The sequence below is a fragment of the Carettochelys insculpta genome, chromosome 6, assembly GCF_033958435.1.
Source record: "Carettochelys insculpta isolate YL-2023 chromosome 6, ASM3395843v1, whole genome shotgun sequence".
Taxonomy (NCBI): Eukaryota; Metazoa; Chordata; order Testudines; family Carettochelyidae; genus Carettochelys; species Carettochelys insculpta.
Window position 1 is genome coordinate 121733246 of NC_134142.1, and position 22470 is coordinate 121755715.

General features: G+C 52.4%; 1 protein-coding gene across 2 annotated transcripts in view; it reads left to right on the forward strand.

Moving 5' to 3' along the window:
* Positions 1–14824: 14824 nt before the first annotated feature.
* Positions 14825–22470, forward strand: part of NUP160 (nucleoporin 160) — a 62914-nt gene continuing 55268 nt past the window's right edge. For both annotated transcript variants that reach the window (XM_074998147.1, XM_074998149.1), the window contains exons 1-5: positions 14825–14940; positions 15447–15555; positions 16812–17022; positions 19083–19305; positions 19661–19739. In XM_074998147.1, coding sequence (XP_074854248.1) covers positions 14844–14940; positions 15447–15555; positions 16812–17022; positions 19083–19305; positions 19661–19739 — 719 coding nt within the window. In that variant the 5' untranslated portion in view covers positions 14825–14843. The remainder of the gene's footprint in view (positions 14941–15446; positions 15556–16811; positions 17023–19082; positions 19306–19660; positions 19740–22470) is intronic.

Below are 22470 nucleotides of genomic sequence, written 5' to 3' on the forward strand. Positions count from 1 at the left end.
AGCCTTGGTGGGGGGGAAGGGCCACTGGCAGAGACTTGGCTGGCGCTGGCACAGGGCTCCTCATCGATGCACAGCCAGGGCTGGTGCAGGGGAGCAGAGAGCTGGGGGCAGCACTGGGATAAGTGGGGCAGGGGCGGGTTGAGGGGCTCTGGCAGGGCTGGGATAAGTGGGGCAGGGGCGGGTTGGGGGGCTCTGGCAGGGCTGGGGGCAGCACTGGGATAAGTGGGGCAGGGGCGGGTTGGGGGGCTCTGGCAGGGCTGGGGGCAGCGCTGGGATAAGTGGGGCAGGGGCGGGTTGGGGGGCTCTGGCAGGGCTGGGGGCAGCGCTGGGATAAGTGGGGCAGGGGCGGGTTGGGGGGCTCTGGCAGGGCTGGGGGCAGCGCTGGGATAAGTGGGACAGGGGCGGGTTGAGGGGCTCTGGCAGGGCTGGGGGCAGCGCTGGGATAAGTGGGGCAGGGGCGGGTTGGGGGGCTCTGGCAGGGCTGGGGGCAGCGCTGGGATAAGTGGGGCAGGGGCGGGTTGGGGGGCTCTGGCAGGGCTGGGGGCAGCACTGGGATAAGTGGGGCAGGGGCGGGTTGGGGGGCTCTGGCAGGGCTGGGGGCAGCACTGGGATAAGTGGGGCAGGGGCGGGTTGGGGGGCTCTGGCAGCGCTGGGATAAGTGGGGCAGGGGCGGGTTGGGGGGCTCTGGCAGCGCTGGGATAAGTGGGGCGGGGGCGGGTTGGGGGGCTCTGGCAGGGCTGGGGGCAGGGCTGGGATAAGTGGGGCGGGGGCGGGTCGGGGGGCTCTGGCAGCGCTGGGATAAGTGGGGCAGGGGCGGGTTGGGGGGCTCTGGCTGTGCTGGGGGCAGCGCTGGGATAAGTGGGGCAGGGGCGGGTTGGGGGGCTCTGGCAGCGCTGGGATAAGTGGGGCAGGGGCGGGTTGGGGGGCTCTGGCTGTGCTGGGGGCAGCGCTGGGATAAGTGGGGCAGGGGCGGGTTGGGGGGCTCTGGCAGGGCTGGGATAAGTGGGGCGGGGGCGGGTTGGGGGGCTCTGGCTGTGCTGGGGGCAGCGCTGGGATAAGTGGGGCAGGGGCGGGTTGGGGGGCTCTGGCAGTGCTGGGATAAGTGGGGCAGGGGCGGGTTGGGGGGCTCTGGCTGTGCTGGGGGCAGCGCTGGGATAAGTGGGGCAGGGGTGGGTTGGGGGGCTCTGGCTGTGCTGGGGGCAGCGCTGGGATAAGTGGGGCAGGGGCGGGTTGGGGGGCTCTGGCAGGGCTGGGGGCAGCGCTGGGATAAGTGGGGCAGGGGTGGGTTGGGGGGCTCTGGCTGTGCTGGGGGCAGCGCTGGGCTAAGTGGGGCAGGGGCGGGTTGGGGGGCTCTGGCTGCGCTGGAGGCAGCGCTGGGATAAGAGGGGCGGGGCAGGTTGGGGGGCTCTGGCTGTGCTGGGGGCAGCGCTGGGATAAGTGGGGCAGGGGCGGGTTGGGGGGCTCTGGCTGCGCTGGGGGCAGCGCTGGGATAAGTGGGGCAGGGGCGGGTTGGGGGGCTCTGGCAGCGCTGGGATAAGTGGGGCAGGGGCGGGTTGGGGGGCTCTGGCTGCGCTGGGGGCAGCGCTGGGATAAGTGGGGCGGGGCGGGTTGGGGGGCTCTGGCAGCGCTGGGCTAAGTGGGGCAGGGGCGGGTTGGGGGGCTCTGGCTGTGCTGGGGGCAGCGCTGGGATAAGTGGGGCAGGGGCGGGTTGGGGGGCTCTGGCTGCGCTGGGGGCAGCGCTGGGATAAGAGGGGCGGGGCGGGTTGGGGGGCTCTGGCTGCGCTGGGGGCAGCGCTGGGATAAGAGGGGCGGGGCGGGTTGGGGGGCTCTGGCTGCGCTGGGGGCAGCGCTGGGATAAGTGGGGCAGGGGCGGGTTGGGGGGCTCTGGCAGCGCTGGGATAAGTGGGGCAGGGGCGGGTTGGGGGGCTCTGGCAGCGCTGGGCTAAGTGGGGCAGGGGCGGGTTGGGGGGCTCTGGCTGTGCTGGGGGCAGCGCTGGGATAAGTGGGGCGGGGGCGGGTTGGGGGGCTCTGGCTGCGCTGGGGGCAGCGCTGGGATAAGTGGGGCGGGGGCGGGTTGGGGGGCTCTGGCTGTGCTGGGGGCAGCGCTGGGATAAGAGGGGCGGGGCGGGTTGGGGGGCTCTGGCTGCGCTGGGGGCAGCGCTGGGATAAGTGGGGCGGGGGCGGGTTGGGGGGCTCTGGCTGTGCTGGGGGCAGCGCTGGGATAAGAGGGGCGGGGCGGGTTGGGGGGCTCTGGCTGTGCTGGGGGAAGCGCTGGGATAAGTGGGGCGGGGGCGGGTTGGGGGGCTCTGGCAGCGCTGGGATAAGTGGGGCGGGGGCGGGTTGGGGGGCTCTGGCTGCGCTGGGGGCAGCGCTGGGATAAGTGGGGCGGGGGCGGGTTGGGGGGCTCTGGCTGTGCTGGGGGCAGCGCTGGGATAAGAGGGGCGGGGCGGGTTGGGGGGCTCTGGCTGCGCTGGGGGCAGCGCTGGGATAAGTGGGGCAGGGGTGGGTTGGGGGGCTCTGGCTGCGCTGGGGGCAGCGCTGGGATAAGAGGGGCGGGGCGGGTTGGGGGGCTCTGGCTGCGCTGTGCGTAAGGGTTTGGCTGCAGGGGGCTGTGAGCTCTGTGAAGCTGCAGTGACGTGTTCCCAGGGCCTCTCCCCGCACCCGAGGGGGTGTTTGCCGTCACACCATGGGCCACCCTGTGTCCTCACAGACATGGGCGCTGTGCCCTGAGGAGGCACAGTGGGCGCCCGGCGGCAGAGGGGCGCTGGCTGCTTGGTCAGTGCTGCCTGTGCTCCTGGCTGTCTGAGGCCAGCGTGGGCATAGGGAGGGTTGGCGCGACCTGCACCAGCTCCCAGCATCAGCTCTGGGCCCAGACAGGGACGGTGGATGCCCAGGGCCCTGCTGCCCTCTAGAGGGGCAGCCAGCAGGTCTCCCTCCGCTTTACTCATGGCCAGAGGAACTCAGGCCAGTGCAGCCAGGAGGGTTGCAGAGTCCCTGCCTCGCAGACAGGCCCTGGTCCCGGCCCTGCAGTGGTGCCCTCTCTTCTCACGTCAGGGCCCATCCCGTAGAAAGGGCCCTCCCTTGTCAAAAGCTGGTGAAAACTAGGCACCAGGAGGCCCCCGCTCGCTCCTGCTCTGCAGCTCTGGCACCAGCTGAGCCGCCAGGCACTTGCTCCTCCGCCTGCAGGGCACGGCTCAAGCTCCGAGCTGGAGTAACCTCCCACGCGTGGGCTTCAACTTGGTATCTCTGGAGCTCAGTGCAGGAGCCTCTACAGCTGGAGCTAAAAGCTGGCAGGTCTCACCTAGGGCTGCAGAGGACAGTCGTTCTGCCTCTCTGAATGTGGCTGAGGTGCCACTAAATGGGCATCCCCAGGTGTGGGGGTTACACTGCGTCTTCTCTGGGCAGGAGCCCAGAGGCACCCAGCGGCTCTGCCCAAGGGCTGGCAGGGTGGATCTAAGCCCCTTTTGCGGCTGGGGAGGATCCAAGGGCAGGGAACGAGGGTGACGCGCCCTGGCCCATTTCGGCCCGGCGTTACTCCCTCCCCTTTGTAGCCGAGACTCGGGGTCCCCTCGGCACAGGGCAGGATCTCCTCACTACAAAGCCAGCAACTGCCAAACCTAGGCCTGCCGGGGCCAGACGGTCATAAGCGGTGTGTCATAAGGCTGCCCCAATGGAGAGTCTTCCTGCCACAGGCTGGGACATGACGAGCAATCCTGCCTCGCTTTCCCCTCCCCAGCACTCCATTTCAGGCTCTTCAATAAGCACCTTCCTTGGAGTTACCGTCAAAAGTGCAGATCTGTCTCTTACGAGGGGAGAGGGGTGGCCCTTTAAGAGAGAGTCAGCTGAGCTGACTCCAATTAAGCTTAACAAGGAAACAGCTAAGGTGAGTACAGGGAGCTGCAGGATTCCCAGAGTCCTCTGGGAAGAGCGGAAGTGAGAGCCAGAGAGGTAAAGTGGGAAAAAAATCCCTGCTGAAGGTTGGGTGATCAAACAGCCCAAGGGGCAGGGGAAAAGACGTTCCTGGTTACAGGGCCCATAACAGTTACCAGCACAGTCTGTTTACCCTGGTGGCTGCAGCTCTTCAGAAGGAAAGTGCTCCTGGGAGGAGAACAGACCTGGCTGGTTTCAAAGAAGAAAATAATCAGAGAGCGATCAGTGACTGAGAAGGGGTCTAGAACGGCAAAGCCATCTCTGAACCCCTTCATTGCTCCCTGAGGCCTCAGTTGCCTCCCACGTGCAAGGCGCTGCGCAGACACAGGGTGTGTCTACACTAGGGCCTGGGCTACACTAGGCTTGCAAGTCGATCCTAGATACACATTTCCAGTTTTAAATGGACAGCTGGAATCAAGGTAGCTACAATCGACTTATCAGGCTGTCCTCACAGAGAAAGGTTGAAGGGAAGAAACTCTCCCATTGACTTTGTTTACTCCTCACACTAATGAGGAGTACAGGGCTGAACTGTCAAGCCCTGATAGTTTGATTTCACACATCCCCATGAGACCTGTGAAATTGAACCCCAGAAGACAAACACCGACGGGGTCGATCTCCTGGTAAGTAGAGACAAGCCCTCGGAGATTAGGGTGAATTTAGTAAGGTCGATTTTTTTAATACACAGTTTTGTAAAGTCGAGAGCGCGTGTCCCCACTGGCACATGAAGTCGACGGAGCGTGTCTCCATCAAGACGGGCTGCTTTGACTATGTCAGCCATGCACCGTGGGTACCTATCCCACCGTTCCTGCTGCCCCCTGGCATTCTGGGTGAAGAGCCCAGAGTTGGATGGGACAAAACGGGGCAGGGCACACAGAGAGGAAGGGACCTGCCCAAGCATGCAGCCGTCTCGGGTGCAGAGCCAAAGGTGTGGCAGCGTGGGACGGGAAGTGAACGTTCTCACACTGGAGGGCACTGAGGGAGACAGAATGGAAAGGATCCACCTGTAGATTAAAAACACGACCTGCCGACGTTTGGCATGTGGCGGGATCTTTAAGACTTCAGGCAGGTGCTCCCTGTAAGCGGAGCGCTTGGATGCCCACCCAGGTGCCTCCCAGCTGGTTAGCAGAGCGCCCACAGCCGGCAGCTTGTGAATCTATGGGTGGTGCATATTGACACACGCTTGGCGCACAGAACAAAATTTATTCCACACATGGGTGGGAAAAAATGAGAGGGACTCCTGTTTAAGGGCCCTTTTGGCATTGTGTCTCCTGTGCAAGGCAATGCCTCTGGGGTCACCAAGCCAGGAACAAGGCTCAGCAGCAGGGGAAGAAATAGCTTAGTGCTTTGTGGGTTGGCCTGCTTAAACCCCAGGTTGTGAGTTCAATCTTCCAAGGGGCTGTTTAAGGATCTGGGGCAAATAGGTCTTAAAAACACCAGCAGATAGTGCTTGGCCTAACCCAGGGGCTAGACTCAATAACCTCTCAAGGTCCCTTCCATCTCTATGAGATGGGTGTGTTGTGTTGAATAGACTCCCCCAGGGGTTCAGCGGGTGGGTAAGGCCCTAATTCAGGAAAGCTGCTCTCTTCAGGACCTCCTGCAAAGTTATACAAATGCTTTTCTGAATCAGGGCCTATTCCTTCCCTTCAAAACCAAGCACAAGTAGGAAGGTTCATTTATTTTCCATGATGGTCGCAACATTATTGCTGGAGGATTTTACCCAGCCGAACAGGTAAAACAAGCACACTCCATACCTTCAGTCACCCATCTGTGACCTTCCTTGGCTGCTGTAAACTACAATGGAAAATTCATGTCACGCTTGTCTGCTCTAACCCCTGAGTGAACCGCCATAAAATGCTAATAGCAACAGAAACACACACACATAAATTGGCTGCCGCTAACAAAAAAACGGGAGATGCATTTTGACCCTGCTGGATTTCTAATTTTGGCTGGTGACACCAGGCCTGCAGCTGGAACCCACATGGACTCCAGGAAGCAGGGAGAAGTCCACTCTGTCCATGGTTTTATATTGCTACCCATCCCTGTTTCAGCCCCAGATAGAGATTTAGGCTCCAACACCCACTGCTGGGCTGTTGTGGATCAGATGCCTCCATGTAAAGACGCTGTTTCCCTTGCCCTGACCAAGACACAGAGGAATTCTGCCCAGTTTTGGCTTGACCTTCTGGGTCATTATCTTTTCACAACCACTTGTATGGGTGAAGATATATGTTGATAACTGACCACACAGCTGGAGTTAAAATTTTAAACTCTGGGCATGGAGGCTGTCTAGTGGCGACCAGATATAATTATGGAGCAGAGGATCTGGAAGCTCTGTTGATTTTTGCCAGCTGAGAAGCTGGTCCCTGGTCAATATTCCAGCTAATCTTTTCCATCCATGTGCGGGATGCGTTTTTCTGTGTGCACCAAGGCAGGTGCCAATGTGTACCACCAGGAGAAAGAAAGCCTAACAGTGGGAGCTCTGCTAACCCGCTGGGCAGCATTTGGATCTCCTGAGCTCAGCTTGCAGGGAACACTGGCATGGCCCTTTGACAGTGTCAAAGTCGGTGAGTGGGAATATGCACCAGTGTTCCCTGTAGGCTGAGCGCGTGGGCAGCCACCCAGGAGAGATATGGGAGCTGCCCAGCTCATTAGCAGAGCACCTGCAGCCACCAGCCTGTGTTTCTTTGGGTGGTGCACATCTGCACATGCCTCAGTGCACAGAACAAAATTTATTCCTCTTGTGGATAGAAAAAAAATTGAGGGAACCCTGAGATGCACCTATCCTGTTTGGTACAATGCCCCATTATGCCTGTTCTAGCAATTGTGCTCTAAAGACTCTGCTCCCTCAGGAGGTAACACAGCTGGGGCTTTCAGCTTCACAGATTCAATGCCAGCCAGGCTGAGCTTTTTGAAAGAGACGAAACCTATCCCATAGTTCCCGCTGCCCCCTGGCTTTCTGGGTTAAGCGCACAGAGTCAGATGGGACAAAACAGGGTGGGGCATTTTTTGATTTAGTAGAGGGGTCCCTGATATATGTTGGGGAGTGGGACCATAAAATTGTGACTGACACAATGTATAGGCTGTGTCTACACTTGCATTCCTCTTTTGAAAGGGGCATGCAAATGAGGGAAATAAAATGCAAATGAGGCACATATTTGCATATATGGTACCTCATTTACATATTCTTATTTCAAAAGAGCTTCTTTCGAAAGAAAAAAACAGTGTAGACATTGCTCGTTCGAAAGTAAACCCCATCTTCGAAAGAACCCTTCTTCCCTTTTTTTCATGGGAAGGAATCTTTCGAAGATGGGTGTACTTTTGAAAGAGCAGTGTCTACACTGCTTTTCTTCTTTTGAAAGAAGCTCTTTTGAAATCAGAATATGCAAATGAGGTGCCAGTATGCAAATCTGCATCTCATTTGCATTTTTCAATTTCCCTCATTTGCATACCTCTTTAGAAAGAGGAATGCAAGTGTAGACACAGCCATAATGAGGAATTTGTCCGCCATAAGAACTAAGGTAAATAGAGGAAGATAGGGACTTTAAGAGCATACATTTTGCCAATTTGACATTTAAACCCCAATGTACCACTCACTTAAAGCTTTTTAAGCAACACTTAAAGAAATGATCCTAACCCAAAGTCCACTTTTAAACCATGTTTATCCCATGTGGATTATGAGACAGAGGAAAGTCGCAGAGGATGCTGGGAGGGTAACGCTAATTTTCCGGTTTCTAAATGACGTCATGACTTAAACGCGAGGAACTTTTACGTCGTGTTCCTTAAAGTTTCAATGGTGTAAGTGCAAAGCAATTTACATCAGAGTGACTTTTCTCGAGAACCCTCGGTACCGCACATAGTTCAGGATGTGTCCATCGCCAGCCAGATACCAGCGATTTGCACAACACAACTGAAGGCTTCTCCGGATTAGTCCGACAGGACTGCGTTTGCCTGGGAAATTACAGCCTAGGCCAATGGTTACAATGATGCAAGTACTATTGAATCAGAACCAAACAAGGACAGCAGGAGATTTTATACAGGGCTCTGTGCCTGATTTTAGGCCTAAAAAGTAAGCAAGGTCTAAATATGACAAGAGGTTAAAAGTGTGCAGGAAAAATGGGTGGGGCGGTATTTCACAATACTACTTTTCTTTGCTGAGGAAGAGCGGGGTCTGCAACCTGCAGCTCCAGAGCCGCATGCAGCTTTCTAAGGACTTCTTTGTGGCTCCCGATGGTATAACTGCAAAGTCAAAAAAACAAAAAAAGCCCAAATAACCACGTGATTATTGTCGATATTTCCACGAACATCCAGAAGCCCGACAATGAACAGCTCCCATCTAAATTGCAAACCATGTGCGATCTCAAAACTTGGCTAGCTCTCCCTGTAAAATGGGCAGCGCACTGTGCGATAGGTGTGTGCTGCCCTTGAGACAGGGGTTACAAGAAGGACTGTTTCAAGTTTGCCTGCATCGCGGCTCCTGAATTATTGAGTTTTTTGATCGAACCTGAAAAAAAGGGCTCTTCTTGCTATTTTGGTTGCCAACCCTGGGCTGGAGCACAGGGGAATCCACCATGCAGTCTCAGAGGCAGCTAATAGGTTAGGCTCTGACTGAACTGCGGAAATTTTTTTGTAATTGTCACCATCAGGTCATGGGCAAGGAAAAAAAAAATCACATCCTGGCCGTGTCTACGCGAGCCCAAAACTTTGCAATGGCCATGCAAATGGCCATTTCGAAGTTGACTAATGAAGCGCTGAAATACATACTCGGCGCCTCATTAGCATGCGGGCGGCCGCGGCACTTCAAAATAGCTGCAGCTCGTCCAGACGGGGCTCCTTTTCAAAAGGACCCTGACCACTTCGAAATCCCCTTATTCCTATCTGCTGTTGGGCTAGTGTAGACGTAGCCCCTGTGACCTGTCCATGACTTATACCACAAATACCCTCCATCGAATCTTAGAGGTGTAGGGTACACTGTGGGGCAGGAGCCCCAGAGCCATTGTACCATCTCCTGGCAGGGGAGAACATTCGGGGTGCTGCTGCCATGCCAGCTGCTCCTCTGGGGAGGGTGGGGGAAATTCAGGGGAGCCGCTGCTGCTTCAGCAGGGGCTGGTGAGCCAGTCCCCAGGGGTAGGGGAGCAGATGGCCCCCAGCGTGAGCCACCCCTGGTGCTGCAGAAGGCCCAGAGGTTTCAGGAAGTCACACAAGTAATCACCTCCCCCTTGGTAAGACTGATTACCAGCCTCAATCTGATAAGAGCAGGTTCCTCTTTTTTCTCATGCATTGGCTGAGTTTCCTGACACCGAATAGGGTTTGCCACTTCCACCAGCTCATGGAAATAAGCTTCTGACTATGGCCATTGTTGTTTTATTTTACTAAGTTCCCTCTGGCTGTTTAGTATTAATCATCATCAATAACCGTGGACCCAGCACCCATTGGTGTCTGATGCCTCTCTCACTATTTCCTTCCGTCTGTCCCTGTCCAGTGCAGAGTGACTTATTTTCTGTAGACCAGCTCCGCACCCATCTAGTACATCATCTCTGCATTCTCTGTGGCGTCTGCCTCTCCTGTTCAAACCGTCATTATGCCGAACACCAGCGTCTTGATTTTTCATTCGTTGTTCATTCTGAGCATATGCATTAGTTGTCATTTTCTTTCGGTAGCCAACTTATCGACCCAACCCCGATTGTTCGACTGGTGTCGCGGACCTTGTTTATCCGGGCGACATCTGAGCCCAGATCTTTTTTCGTTTAGTCATACTGGCATCAGATTTCAGTCGTATTGTTGTTTCACGGTCAGTACATAGACACTCATCTGACCAACCCTCCTCCTTCACCCAGGCTTGGCACTGGCATGGAGCTTGGAGAGGCTTCATGGTGGAGTTTTAGTATTAATGCTCCACAGCGGCCGTGTCTACACTAGCCAAAAACTTCGAAATGGCCATGCAAATGGCCATTTCGAAGTTTACTAATGAAGCGCTGAAATACAGATTCAGCAGCTCATTAGTATGTGGGTGGCCGCGGCACTTCGAAATTGACGCGGCTCGCCGCCGCGCGGCTCATCCAGACGGGGCTCCTTTTCGAAAGGACCCCAGCAACTTCGAAGTCCCCTTATTCCCATCTGCTCATAGGAATAAGGGGACTTCGAAGTAGCCGGGGTCCTTTCGAAAAGGAGCTCTGACTAGATGAGCCGCGCGGTGGCGAGCCGCATCAATTTCGAAGTGCCACAGCCGCCCGCATGCTAATGAGGCGCTGAATAGGTATTTCAGTGCTTCATTAGTAAACTTCGAAATGGCCATTTGCATGGCCATTTCGAAGTTTTTGGCTAGTGTAGACATAGCCAGTAAGTGCTATACTGTGGGTTTAAACCCAGTTCAAATCTATAAGCTTTCCTTCCCCCTCCAGCCCATTCACTGCGACTTGTCTCACTGTATCCCCATGACGAATAGTGACAGAGAGATAGCCGTGTTAGTCAGTATCCCATGAATGTTTGGCAGAGATCTTGTAGTTTTTGGTCTCTGTCAGTAGGATCAGAGCAGATGCAATTGTACCTAAGGGCTTGACTGTAAACAATGGATCATGTCACGTGTGCAGGATGGAAGCTAGAAGCTAGGTAAGTATAGTGGTCAGTGGGTTTCTGGTAGAGTGTGGTATTGATCAGACCAGCGTTGGTTTGTACCAAATAGTCATGAACCTGAATTACCTACCAGGAGAAATAAAAAAACAAATCGACAGGGCCAGAGGAAAACCCAGAAACCAGCTACTCCAAGGTAGGCCCAAAAAACAGAACACCAGTGGGTCATTACCTACAGCCCCCAACTCAAACCACTGCAACGCATCATTAAAGACCTACAACCCATCCTAAATCAGGATGCCACACTCTAGAAGGCCCTAGGTGACAGGCCTGTTCTCTCCTACAGACAACCTGCCAACCTTATGAGGATTCTCACTAGCAATCACAGGTTATACACAATAATACTAAGCCTGGAACTTTTCCTTGCAACAAGCCCCGTTACCAGCTTTGTCCACATATCTATGCTGGAGATACTATCACTGGATCTAACCACGTTAATTACAGAATCAGGGGCACATTCTCCTGTTCCTCAACTAACATCATATATGCCATCATGTGCCAACAATGCCCACACACCATGTATATTGGATAAACTGCAAACACTCTTCAACAAAGAATCAATGGACACAAAACAGACATCAAAAAACTCCAAACACACAAACCTGTCAGCCAGCACTTTAATGGAGTGGGCCATTCTGTTAATGACCTGAAAGTCTGTGTTTTACTGAAAAGGAACTTTACCAACTGTCTGCAGAGGGAATGCTCAGAACTGTCGTTTATATTCAAATGTGACACATTAACACAGGGTTTGAACTGGGACAGCCATTACCAGGCCCATTATAAGGACGCTATTACATAGTTTGTTCTATTTAACTCAACTTTCCCACCCCACACCCCCCTCCTGCTACCCCTCTGCTCTTCTGATTTGCCAACCCTGACAACAATTTTTGGACCTCCGTGCTTTATATGTGGAGTCTGTTCTGCTATGGCTCTGATCTGAAGACATGGGTCTGCCCCATGAAAGCTCATCACCTAATAAATTATTTTGTTCATCTTTAAAGGGCTACATGACTGATTTTTTGTTTTGTATCCCCATGAGCTGAACTACCATCCCAGCCCCTCAATTTTTGCGCAAAATCCTACGATCAGGGGTCGACGGTTGACCCTAGTACACGTCATGAGTTCTCCCATTGAAGTCCCTCTGTGCGGATGGCCAGATAAGTCAACTGTAGATAAGTTGATTCCAGCTACGCAAGTGCCACAACCTGGAGGTGGAACTGAAACGTCAGTGTTACAGAGAAGAGAGGCTCTCAGAACTGGAGCAGGGAGACAGGCACTGCCAGGTGTGGCAGACCCATGTGAGGCAGCAGCTGCAGCTGTTCCATCTCTGTAGACTGCCTATAGGGCTCTTTGCTTTCACTGTTTATTTTAGTGGCCCCCAGGAATTTATCAGGGTTTATAATTACCATAGAAGCCTGGGATACATGCACTCAAATTGTGCGAATCTCTGGTTAATGCGGCTCTGAGTGGCAGGGAGCTGGTGCCTGCCTCTGGGCTGGCCACCACTCAGGGAAGCCAGGAAACTGACCAGTGCAACAATATTGGTCAGTTTCCCCACTCCTGTGAGTGGGGGGCAGCCAAGCCAGGCCCCAGCTCCCTGCCACTGACAGGAGTGGGGAAACTGACCAGTGCTACTGTGCTGGTCAGTTTCCCTACTCCTGTCAGTGGCAGCCACCCAGAGCCTGGCTCTTGGCTGCCACCATTGACAGGAGTAGGAAAACTGCTCCTGTCAGGAGCGGCAGCCTGACTCTCCTGGTCCCTGGCAGGAGCTTGGCAACTGACCAGTGTATCAGCACGCTACAGTTTCCCAGCTCCTGTGAGTGGTGGGGTGCTGAAGCCTAGCTGCCAGCTCCCGGCTGCTCACAGGAGACTCAGGAAACTGTCCAGTCCTGCTGTGTTGGTCAGTTTCCTGGCTCCCCTGAGTAATGCACAATTTGACTTATGTGGGGTTGTGCAGGAATGCAACCTCTGCATAAGTTGTGTGTGGGGGGGTGTCTACTGTACAGTAATAAAAAGAAGGCGGAAATCAGTGCAGAAACTCTTTATTGTTTTTCTGGGTAAATATTGGGGTTTCGTTTGGTGGCTGGAAAGACAGCTGAGGGGAAGCATTTAGTAATTAAGGCTTTGAATTCAGTTCCCCAGTGTGGTTTGCTGCAGAACTCAAAACACAATGACACCTCTGAGTTTAACCAAACAATAGCACTCTACTCTCCAAATAAAAGTTTTCTTTTGAATGGACAGTTAGCTGTTGTTGACTTAGAACTGTTATGAACCCATATTTACATTTAACAGTTGGGCCACACTATTTGCAGTGCATATACTCAACTTAATCCCTTTCTCCTGTTTTTTTATTTAACTTTCTAACCTTTCCTCGTCTTCCAAAACATTTTCTGATTCAGATTGCCATATGAGAACATAAGAACAGCCATACTGGGTCAGACCATAGGTCCATCAAGCCCAGTATCCCGTCTTCCGACGGTGGCCAAGGACAGATGCTCCAAAGGGAGTGAACAGAACAGGTAATCATCAAGCGAATAAGTCCCTGTTGCCCATTTCCAGCCTCTTGCAAACAGAGGCCAGGCACACCGTCCAGGCCCATCCTGGCTAACAGCCATCGATGGACCTATCCCCCATGAATTTCTCTAGTTCTTTTTTAAACGCTGCTATCCTCTCCGTCTTCACAACATCCTCCGGGAAGGAGTTCCACAGGTTAACTGTGCATTGTGTGACAAAGTCGTTCCTGTTGACAAACAAATCTTTCAATTGTGGTCCAGTATCAGCCAGCAGCTTGAGATGTGGACGTGATGGACGTGAATGCAGCTGTACATTCAGATGCAAGCACACTTGTGTGTGTCTCTTTAGTTTATTGTCTTCTATTAGATGAAAACAAAGCTTTGTTTCACAGGCAGCTTTCCATAGAGAGACCAATATATTATTGTAATACATAGATCTCATGAAGTGGTATAAAAACAGGGAGAAAATCGAACCTCCCATCCTAACCCTGCATAATACTTTTTGTAAAACCCAGGATTTCACTTTTTTCTTCATTTGTTTTTTTGTAAGACTCAACAAAGACCTGAAAATTCATGGACATCAACACCTGCGGATGCTGAGAAGGGCAGCTCATTTTTGCAGCTATGGATGCAGAGGGGGGACATTTTTTATCTACAACCCTGTAAATGTGATCTGTGTGGGGTCTCTGTGCCCCTGGCTGTTGGCGCAGATCCGTGTGGGTCTCCGTGCCCGGGGCTATTGGCACATATCTGCGTGGGTCTCCGCACCCATGGGTGTCAGCACAGGTCCGTGTGGGCGTCTGGGCCCAGGGGCACAGGTCCATGTAGGTCTCCACGCCTGGGGCACAGGTCCGTGTGGGTCTCTGCGTCCCTGGGCATAGGTCTCTGCGGGTGTCCATGCCCAGGGGCACAGGTCCGTGGGGGTGTCCGGGCCCAGGGGCACAGGTCCGTGGGGCTGTCCGGGCCCGGGGCACAGGTCCGTGGGGGTCTCCGGGCCCGTGGGCACAGGTCCGTGGGGGTCTCCGGGCCTGTGGGCACAGGTCCAGGGGGGTCTCCGGGCCCAGGGGCACAGGTCCGTGGGGGTCTCCGGGCCCGTGGGCACAGGTCTGGGGGGGGTGTCCAGGTCCGTGGGGGTGTCCGGGCCCGTGGGCACAGGTCTGGGGGGGGTGTCCGGGCCCGTGGAGGTCTCTGGGCCCATGGGCACAGGTCCGTGGGGGTCTCCGAGCCCGTGGCCCGGGTCCGTGGGGGTGTCCGGGCCCAGGGGCACAGGTCTGGGGGGGGTGTCCGGGCCCGTGGAGGTCTCTGGGCCCATGGGCACAGGTCCGTGGGGGTCTCCGGGCCCATGGGCACAGGTCCGTGGGGGTCTCCGCGCCCGCGGCCGTCGGCGCAGATCAGCGGGTCCTGTTTTGATCCAAGCCCCGTGTCCGCGCAGGGCTGGAGCAGCGGGTTAGACCGGGGAAGCCAAGGGGCTCAGCCCCACCGTGCCCGGAGCGGGCAGAGCCCCGCATGGCCCCAGCGGGGAAGCCCGGCCGCCACCCCGCTTGGGAAGGGCCGAGGCTGCTGCGGCGCGGGGCCGCGTCCACACAGCGGCGCCCTGTCCCGCCCGGGGCCTTGGGGCCCGAGCCCGGCCCACGTGCTCGCGGCTGACGCCCTCCGAGCGCCGCTGCGGACGGGCGGGAGAGAGGGAGGGGCGGGGCCTCCTCGGAGCCCCGCCCCCGCCCGCCTCGTTCCCGTCCCCGGCTTCCCGTGGGGCCGCGCGGCGCGCGGGAAGGGAAGATGGCGGCGGCGCTGGCCGAGCGGAGCTGCTTGGAGCTGAGCGGGGCCGAGCGCGGCCCGCGCCGCCGCGTCCGGGAGCTCGCGCTGAGCCCGCCAGGTACCGGGGCCGCGGCCGCGGCCGGGGCCGGAGCGGGACCTTTCCCCAGCCCCGCCTCCACGTGCACCCCACTGCCCCGCCCCGCCCCGCCCCGCCCCGGGGGTACCTCGGTGCCCCCCGCTCGTTTCCGCCTGGCCCCGCCCCTGGGACACACCCTGGGGCCCCGCCCCCCACACTTTCGCCTGATCTTCCCGGCCACCCTCATCCCCCCCAGCTTCTGCCTGGCCCTGCACCCAGGTCACCCCCAGTTCTGCCCCCCCCCCCGCGCTGGTGCACCCCCTGCTGGCCCGGCCCGAGGCATCTCCTGCCCGCAGCCCCCTTTCCCACCCCCCAACCTGCTCCTCCGGGGACCCCCTCCCCGCCCCACATTCCCACCCCGCTGAGCTCCTGCCGCACCCTCGCTCTGCCTACTTCTCACCCCAGCTCCTGACACCTCCCACTGTGCCTGCCCTGGAGTGCTGCCCCCTCCCACTGCCTCCTGACCCCTTCCCTGCCCTTCCCCACAGGTGCCAGTGCAGGCCCCGGAGCCGGGCGCTACGCGGACAGCGCTGGTGGATTCTGCTACCAGGAGAGCGCCCAGCTGGTGTCGGTCACCCGGAACCGCTTCATCCATTGGTAAATGGCAGGGAGGCTGTGGGTATCAAGGGCCCTGCCCCCCGGGTGTGTATTCTCCAGGCAGATATCGTCCCCTGGGTTAGCAGGAGGCAGATACCTGAGGCTGTTCTTTCCCCAGGGAACAGCAGGGCCCCTTTGGCAGAAGGAGTCCCTTTAAAGTCAGTATCAGGGGGATAGCAGAGTTAGTCTGTATCTTCAGAAACAAAAAGAAGTCCTGTGTCACCTTATAGCCGAGCAGCTATTTTGGAGCATAAGTTTTCGTGGGTAAAGCTTTCTTTGCCCACGAAAACTTATGCTTCAAAATAGCTGACACAGGACTTCTTGTTTTTAAAGTCAGTGTATCAGTGTAAGCACATGCCCAACTCCTTGCAGAATGGGGTGAATAACATACATAAACTTGTAGAGGAACATTTCAACTTTCCTGGACATTCAGTAAGGGACTTAAAAATAGCCATTCTTCTAGTAAAGAATTTTGCCACCTGATTATGGAGGGAGACATCTGAAGTGGAGTTCATTTACAAATTTAACAACATCCACGTAGGTTTGAATAATGATCTTTACCGGTTAACGCATTACAAAGCAATTTCTCCACTGATATGCACATTTCTACATCACATGCTAGGAATGAGATTTCCCCAACCTCACTTAATTTGCTTATTAACGCTAGTCCTGCAATTGACAGGTAAGTTCTTTTGTTGCTATATATACCCTGGCTGCTGTAATTTCCACTGCAGCTCATCTGAGGAAGATGGTTTTACCCAGCAAAACTCATGACCTAGTAAGTATATTAGTCTCTAAAGTGCCACAGGACTGCTTGTTATTTTTAAAGTTGCAGACTAACCCCTCTGAGACTTTTTTACTGCATGGCAGACCATCCTGAATTCTAGTTGGTGGGAACAAGCCCACGACTGCCTGTAGCAGAGTACTTTCATCTGCTTGCGGCAGTTTATGGCCAGGTCGACACTAGGAAATTAGATCATTGTAACTATCATTCACTGGTATGACAAATTCATACCTCTGAGCAACACAGTTAAACTGACCTAACCCCTGTGGCAGCCCCTCCCACATCACCCGCCACCTCCTGACAGCCTGGGTAGGAGGAATCTTCACTGAGTTGCTACAGTCATGTCACTTCAGTGTTTTAAGGGTAGACCTGCCTTGTGAGTCTAAACCTGAGTTACATCCGTCGATGCCCACCTGAAAGGCTTCACAATCATCAGCATAAAAAACTTTTTTTTTTTTTTTTTGCTTTCCAGGATCACTTCTGGAGACACTTTGGAGTTGGTGGAGGAATCTCTGGATATAAACCTCCTGAATAATGCTGTGCGCCTCAAAATCCAGAACTGTAGCCTCTTACCTGGAGGGGTGCATGTGTGTGAGACGCAGAATCTTGTTGTCCTCTTGATCGTGACCAATCAGACTGTTCACCGTCTGGTTTTGCCGCACCCTGCTCGCATGTACAGGAGCGTAAGTAGTCTAAGTGCAAAGAACTTTGTGCTTTGAGACTGGTTCAAGAAAGTAATCCTAACAAACTGAGAACATTCACAATCAAAGATTGGTCTTGGCATGAACATTGCGCTGGCCTGGATCATTGGAATAAATTTAGATGGAAAGTGATCTGAAACCTCAAGTTTCTCTAACGAGCATTTTCCTGTGTTTGTAAAAATCTTAGAGCATTTTTAGTGTGCCAGCCTGCTGAAATAGTAGTGCTGATACCGTGCTGGATATTGCATGGGAATTTGAAGTACACATCCCTGCTGATTTGCTTTTTTTGAATACAGAAGTTAGGATTTTCAAAGGATCCGAAGGGAGTTATGGAATTAGATCCAGGGGAACTTAAACATTTGGTCCTAAATTACGTGAAGTCTTTGGCCATTACCATTTTCAGACATGTAGAAGAGAAGTGCAAACTCAGAGGATCTCTGTTTAAATCACAAAGGCTTCATATATATGCACTTGTTTGGAACTGTGATTCCCAGTTTTTTCTGGTTGAGACTCTTGTAGAGGTATGATGCACAATTTTTGTTCCCAAATCACTGGCCAAGTGAAGTGAGGCCTTGTGCTACACTCAGAGATGGAAGTGCTGTAGATTCAGATCCTAAAACCGGAAGGGGCCATTGTGGTCATCTCTTCTGACCTAGGTAACGCAAGCCAGAGAATTAAAATAATATATTTCAACATAATTCCTAGAGCTGAGCTTTGAGTGAAGCAGCCAATCTGGATTTAAAATTTGTAAGTGATGTGTAAGACGAAGTTTTATTAAAATTACCCATGATTAAAGGTCACGGACACTTCATGGGCACTAAGCAAAAATTTGCAGCACTGTGACCTGTTCGTGACTTGTTCTAGAAACCCCAGACTAAATCTTGGGTGATGGAGAGGTAGGAGGTTTGGCGGGTGCAGCTGCTGCCCTGGAAGGGGGCCTTCAGAGAGCCCATTGGTACTCCAGCAGAGGAGGCGGCTTTGGGAACTTCCAGTGGTGTTTGGAGAGTGAGAAGGGCTGGTGGGTTGCCTTCTGGTGCTCTGGAAGGGATGAGGGAAGGTTAGGGAAGCTGGTACAGCGCTGGTCCTGAGGCCACCTGAGCTGCTCAGGTGGTCCTGGGGTCAGTCACACAGCTGCAGAAGTCCCAGCAGTCATGGAAAGCATGTAATTCATCACTTCCAGGATCTCTGTGACAGTCTTGCATCTTTGTGCTGGAGAATCCATCATGAGCTTGGTAAACTGTTCCAGTGATTGGTTATTCTCACTGTTTATGTGTAAAAAAACAAAATCTGCTTTTTTCAGTCTATCAGATCAATGCTGACATTTTTGGGCATGTTCTAGATGCCCAGAAACCCATTAATGTTGGTGAAAATGGGCTTTTCCAGTTTTCCAAGTTTATTGAAATTCCAGTTTAATCACTGGTGATACAAAGGTGAGGCAGGGACTTCATGGAGGCCTGTGGCAGTGGAGCAGAGCCCTTCTGGATTCAGGGCATGAGGCAGTGACTTCAGAGTGAAGGATGTTTTTTGGGGTAGGGCTAGTGAGTCCTTTACCTCCCCGCTGTGGCCTTGGACAGGCCCTCGCAGCTGGGCTTGGCCAGAGTGGAGCTGAGGGGCCCCACTGGTTGGATAGCTTGGCTTACGTAAGTTGTGAAGTGTGCGACCCACCTGTTCTTCTGTGGGATGCAAAACAGTTGTGCAGGAATGTGGTAGTATTCTTAGGATCCTGGTGTATATCTGGGAGGGAGAGTGGGTCTGCTATTGAATCAGTTTTCTAATCCATTTACACTTTGATCATTTAAGAGAAGATTTCAACCTTTGCCTGTTAGAAATAAGGGAATGAGCCAGTGTGTGTAGCTGACCAAAGAACCAGCACCAAAAATCTTCTCTCAGGAAGTAAAACACCACAGTGGTAGAGACTATATATTTGTCATTCCTTTGGCAGGTGCTTTTTTTATATAATAGTCCCTGTGTTCTTGGGACCCGGAGTCAGTTCTTTTCTCTCTCTCTCTCTCTCTCTCTCTCTCTCTCTCTCTCTCTCACAGGAGCTGATAACAGAGGGACAGATGCAGTCTGTATTTACAGATATTGGAAAAGTTAATTTTAGGGACCCTTCAAACTACCACCTGATCCCCTCCATTCCTGGACTGGCCTCTAACTCTACGGCTTCAGCAGCTTGGCTTAGCAGCGACGGGGAGGCTCTCTTTGCTCTGCCCTCTGCTTCGGGAGGAATTTTTGTCCTCAAGTTGCCTCCTCATGATGCGCACGGTAAGAGTTGGGGGTAGTGTGTGTCATCAAATCTGTGTCATTATGAAGCAGGTCCTAGTGTTTCCTCACAATTGCTCGGCCCACAAAAAGATGGTCCTTTCATGCTGGTATAGAATGGTGGCCATGATTAGATTAATACTGGTCTGAATCCACTGTCGTGTATGAGTGTCCCACTTTACAGTGCATCTCAGTTCTGACCAGTGGTAACCCTTCCTGTTTCAGATTTGGGCTTCAGTTGATCTAGACTGTCTTGGGTATTGATTGTTACCATATGGGATGGTAATTCAGGCCGGTCGAAGCAACCAATGCTTTTCTGTATGTTGCTCAGCAGTTTCCTTTCTTTACTTTTTTCCAGGGGTCGTTTCAGTTGTGGAGCTGAAGCAGAGCTCTGTGATGCAACGTTTGCTTACCGGTTGGATGCCAACTGCTATCAGGTTAGTGGTGTCATGTGGCAAATTGGACTGTCCTTTTTAACCTTCTGTGAGGAAGCGCCTGGAGTATAGTCAGAGAAGTTCGAGGGGGAAAAAGCGCTCTCTATGGGTATTGGTCAGCATGTAAATAAATAGCACTTTTAGAAAGAGGAGTTTGGTGTAGGTCACAGAGAGTCATAGTGACAGAACTGGGTTTAGGAGCAAGGAGCTGGCTTAGTCTGGTTTACTGCTGCTGAGATCTATGTTAAGTTTAGTAATTTGCACGAGGACTCTCAACCAGGAGTGGGTTTGGCAGCCAGTGCAGATTAAGGATGGTTGTGCTCTTTTCCTTAGTCAGCTCAGGTAAAACACATTACGATATCTAATAGTGACCAATGCCTGGATTTTCATAGTCCGTATCTCTTGGATAACTGGAGACAATATAAGGTTTTCTAAGCCACTGCTGCTCCATTGACAGCTGAAAATGGAGACAAGTCCAGTAAGACTGCAAATTGCTTGGACCGTCACTGGGAAGTTTCTCATAATTCAGGGAGACATCATACATGTCACCACTTCAGTGTGCTGTCTTCTACCTTGGCTTTCATCAGAACCTGAGATTGTCCATAATAGGTCAGATCAGTGGTCTGTCTGGTCCAGTACCCTGGCAATGGCCAATGCCAGATGCGTCAAAGGGAATGAACAGATCAGGGCAATTATCAAGTGAGCTGTCTTTCTGGGCCCAGTTTCTGGCTGTCAGAGGTTTAGGGACATTCAGAACACAGGGTTGCATCCTTGACCGTTCTGTCCAGTAGCCATTGGTGGATCTATTCTTCGTGAACTTCTCTCATTCTTTTTGAGCCTGATAGATGTTTACTCTTCACAACGTCCCCTGGCAAGGAGTTCCCCAGGTTGACTGTAATTTGTAAGAAGTACTCTTGTTTGTTTAAAATCTGCTGCCTATTAATATAATTGGTGACCCCAAGTTCTTGCATTATGGCAAGGGGTAAATAATGCTTCCCTATTTACTTCCTCCACATTATTCGCCATTTTATAGATCTTTATTATATTCCGCTCCCCCATATTCAACTCTTTTCTAGTCTTTTTAATCTCTTCTCATATGGAGGTTGTTCCGTACTCTGTCATTTGTACTATCCTTCTCCAAGATGGGATGATTGCATGCAGCATTCAAGGGGTGGATCTATATAGTGGTGTTATATTTACTGTCATTTTATCTCAATCCCTTCCTTAAGGGTTCCTAACATGGTTAGCTTTTTTGACTCTTGCTGCACAAAGAGCAGATATTTTGAAAGAACTATCCACAATAATTCAAAGTTTTCTTGTGGTATCAACTCATATATACCATGTCATTTTGTATGTATAGTTGGGGTTATATTTTCTAATATATATTACTTTACATTTGTGAATTTGTAACATTTCTAATATATATTACTTTACATTTATCATTGAATTTCAGCTGCCATTTTATTGTCTAGACAACCAGTTTTGTGAGATCCCTTTGTAACAATTCAGTCTGCTTTGGGAGTAAGATCTCAAGTAACTGTATCATCTGTAAACCTTGCCACCTCACTGTTTGCTTCCTTTTCCATTTATGTACATATTGAACCACACTGGTCCCTGTACAGACTTGTGGGAGTTAGCCCTGTTTACTTCTCTGCATTCTGAAAACTGACCATTTATTCCTCCCTTTTGTTTCCTGTTTTTTATCCAGTTAGTGACCCATGAGAGGACCTTCCCTTCTATCGCATGTCAGCTTACTTTGCTTAAGAGCCTTTGGGGAGGGACCTTGTCAAAGTCTCCCTGAAAGTCCAAGTAACACTATGTACTGGAACACCATTGTGCACGTTTGTTGACCTGAAAAAATTCTAATGGATTGGTGAGGCTTAGTTTCCCTTTACAAAAATTGTATTGACACTTCCCCCAACAAATGGTGTTCCTCTAGGTGTCTGATAATTCTGTAAATTCCAACCAGTTTGCCTGGTATTGAATTTAGGCTGACTTGCCTGTAATTGTTGAGATCACCTCTGAGTCTTTTTAAAAAGTAGGGATTATATTAGCAATCTCCCAGTCATCTGGCACAGAAACTGATTTAAGTGATAGATGACCTATCACAGTTCAGTAGTTCTGCGGTCTCGTTTGAGTTCCTTCAGAACTGTTGGGTGAATAGTATCTGGTCCTGCTGACTTACGACTGTTTTAATTTATCAGTTTGTTCTACAACTTCCTCTTTCGATGCCTTAATGTGTGGCAGTTCCTTGGACGCGTCATTAAAAGAGAATGGCAGAGGTGGCACTCTTCCTCATGTCCGAATTCATTTAGCTTCTCTGCAATGGGCTTATCTGTCTTGAGCGCTCCTTTTGCACCATATTCCATGTCTGTTTGGCAGGCTTCCTGCCTGTGATGTACATAAAAACCGTGTGTGTGTGTGTGTGTGTGTGTGTGTGTTCGTTCTGCTAGCTGCTCTTCAGTTTGTTTGGTTTTTTTTTGTGCCTGCATAATTAGGCTCTTATACTTAACTTACCATAGTTTGTTTCTGTTTTCCTGAGTTGGATTTGAATTCCAATTTTTAAAGATGCCCTTTTGTCTCTGACTGCCTCTTTCTTTCTCTGGGGGTGTTATTTGGTGGCCTTACTACTTTTTTTTTTTTTTAATTTGGGCTATACATTTAATATGGCATCTTTAAAACATTTCCGTGAAACTTGCAGACATTTCACTCCTGCGGCTGTTCTTTTGATTTC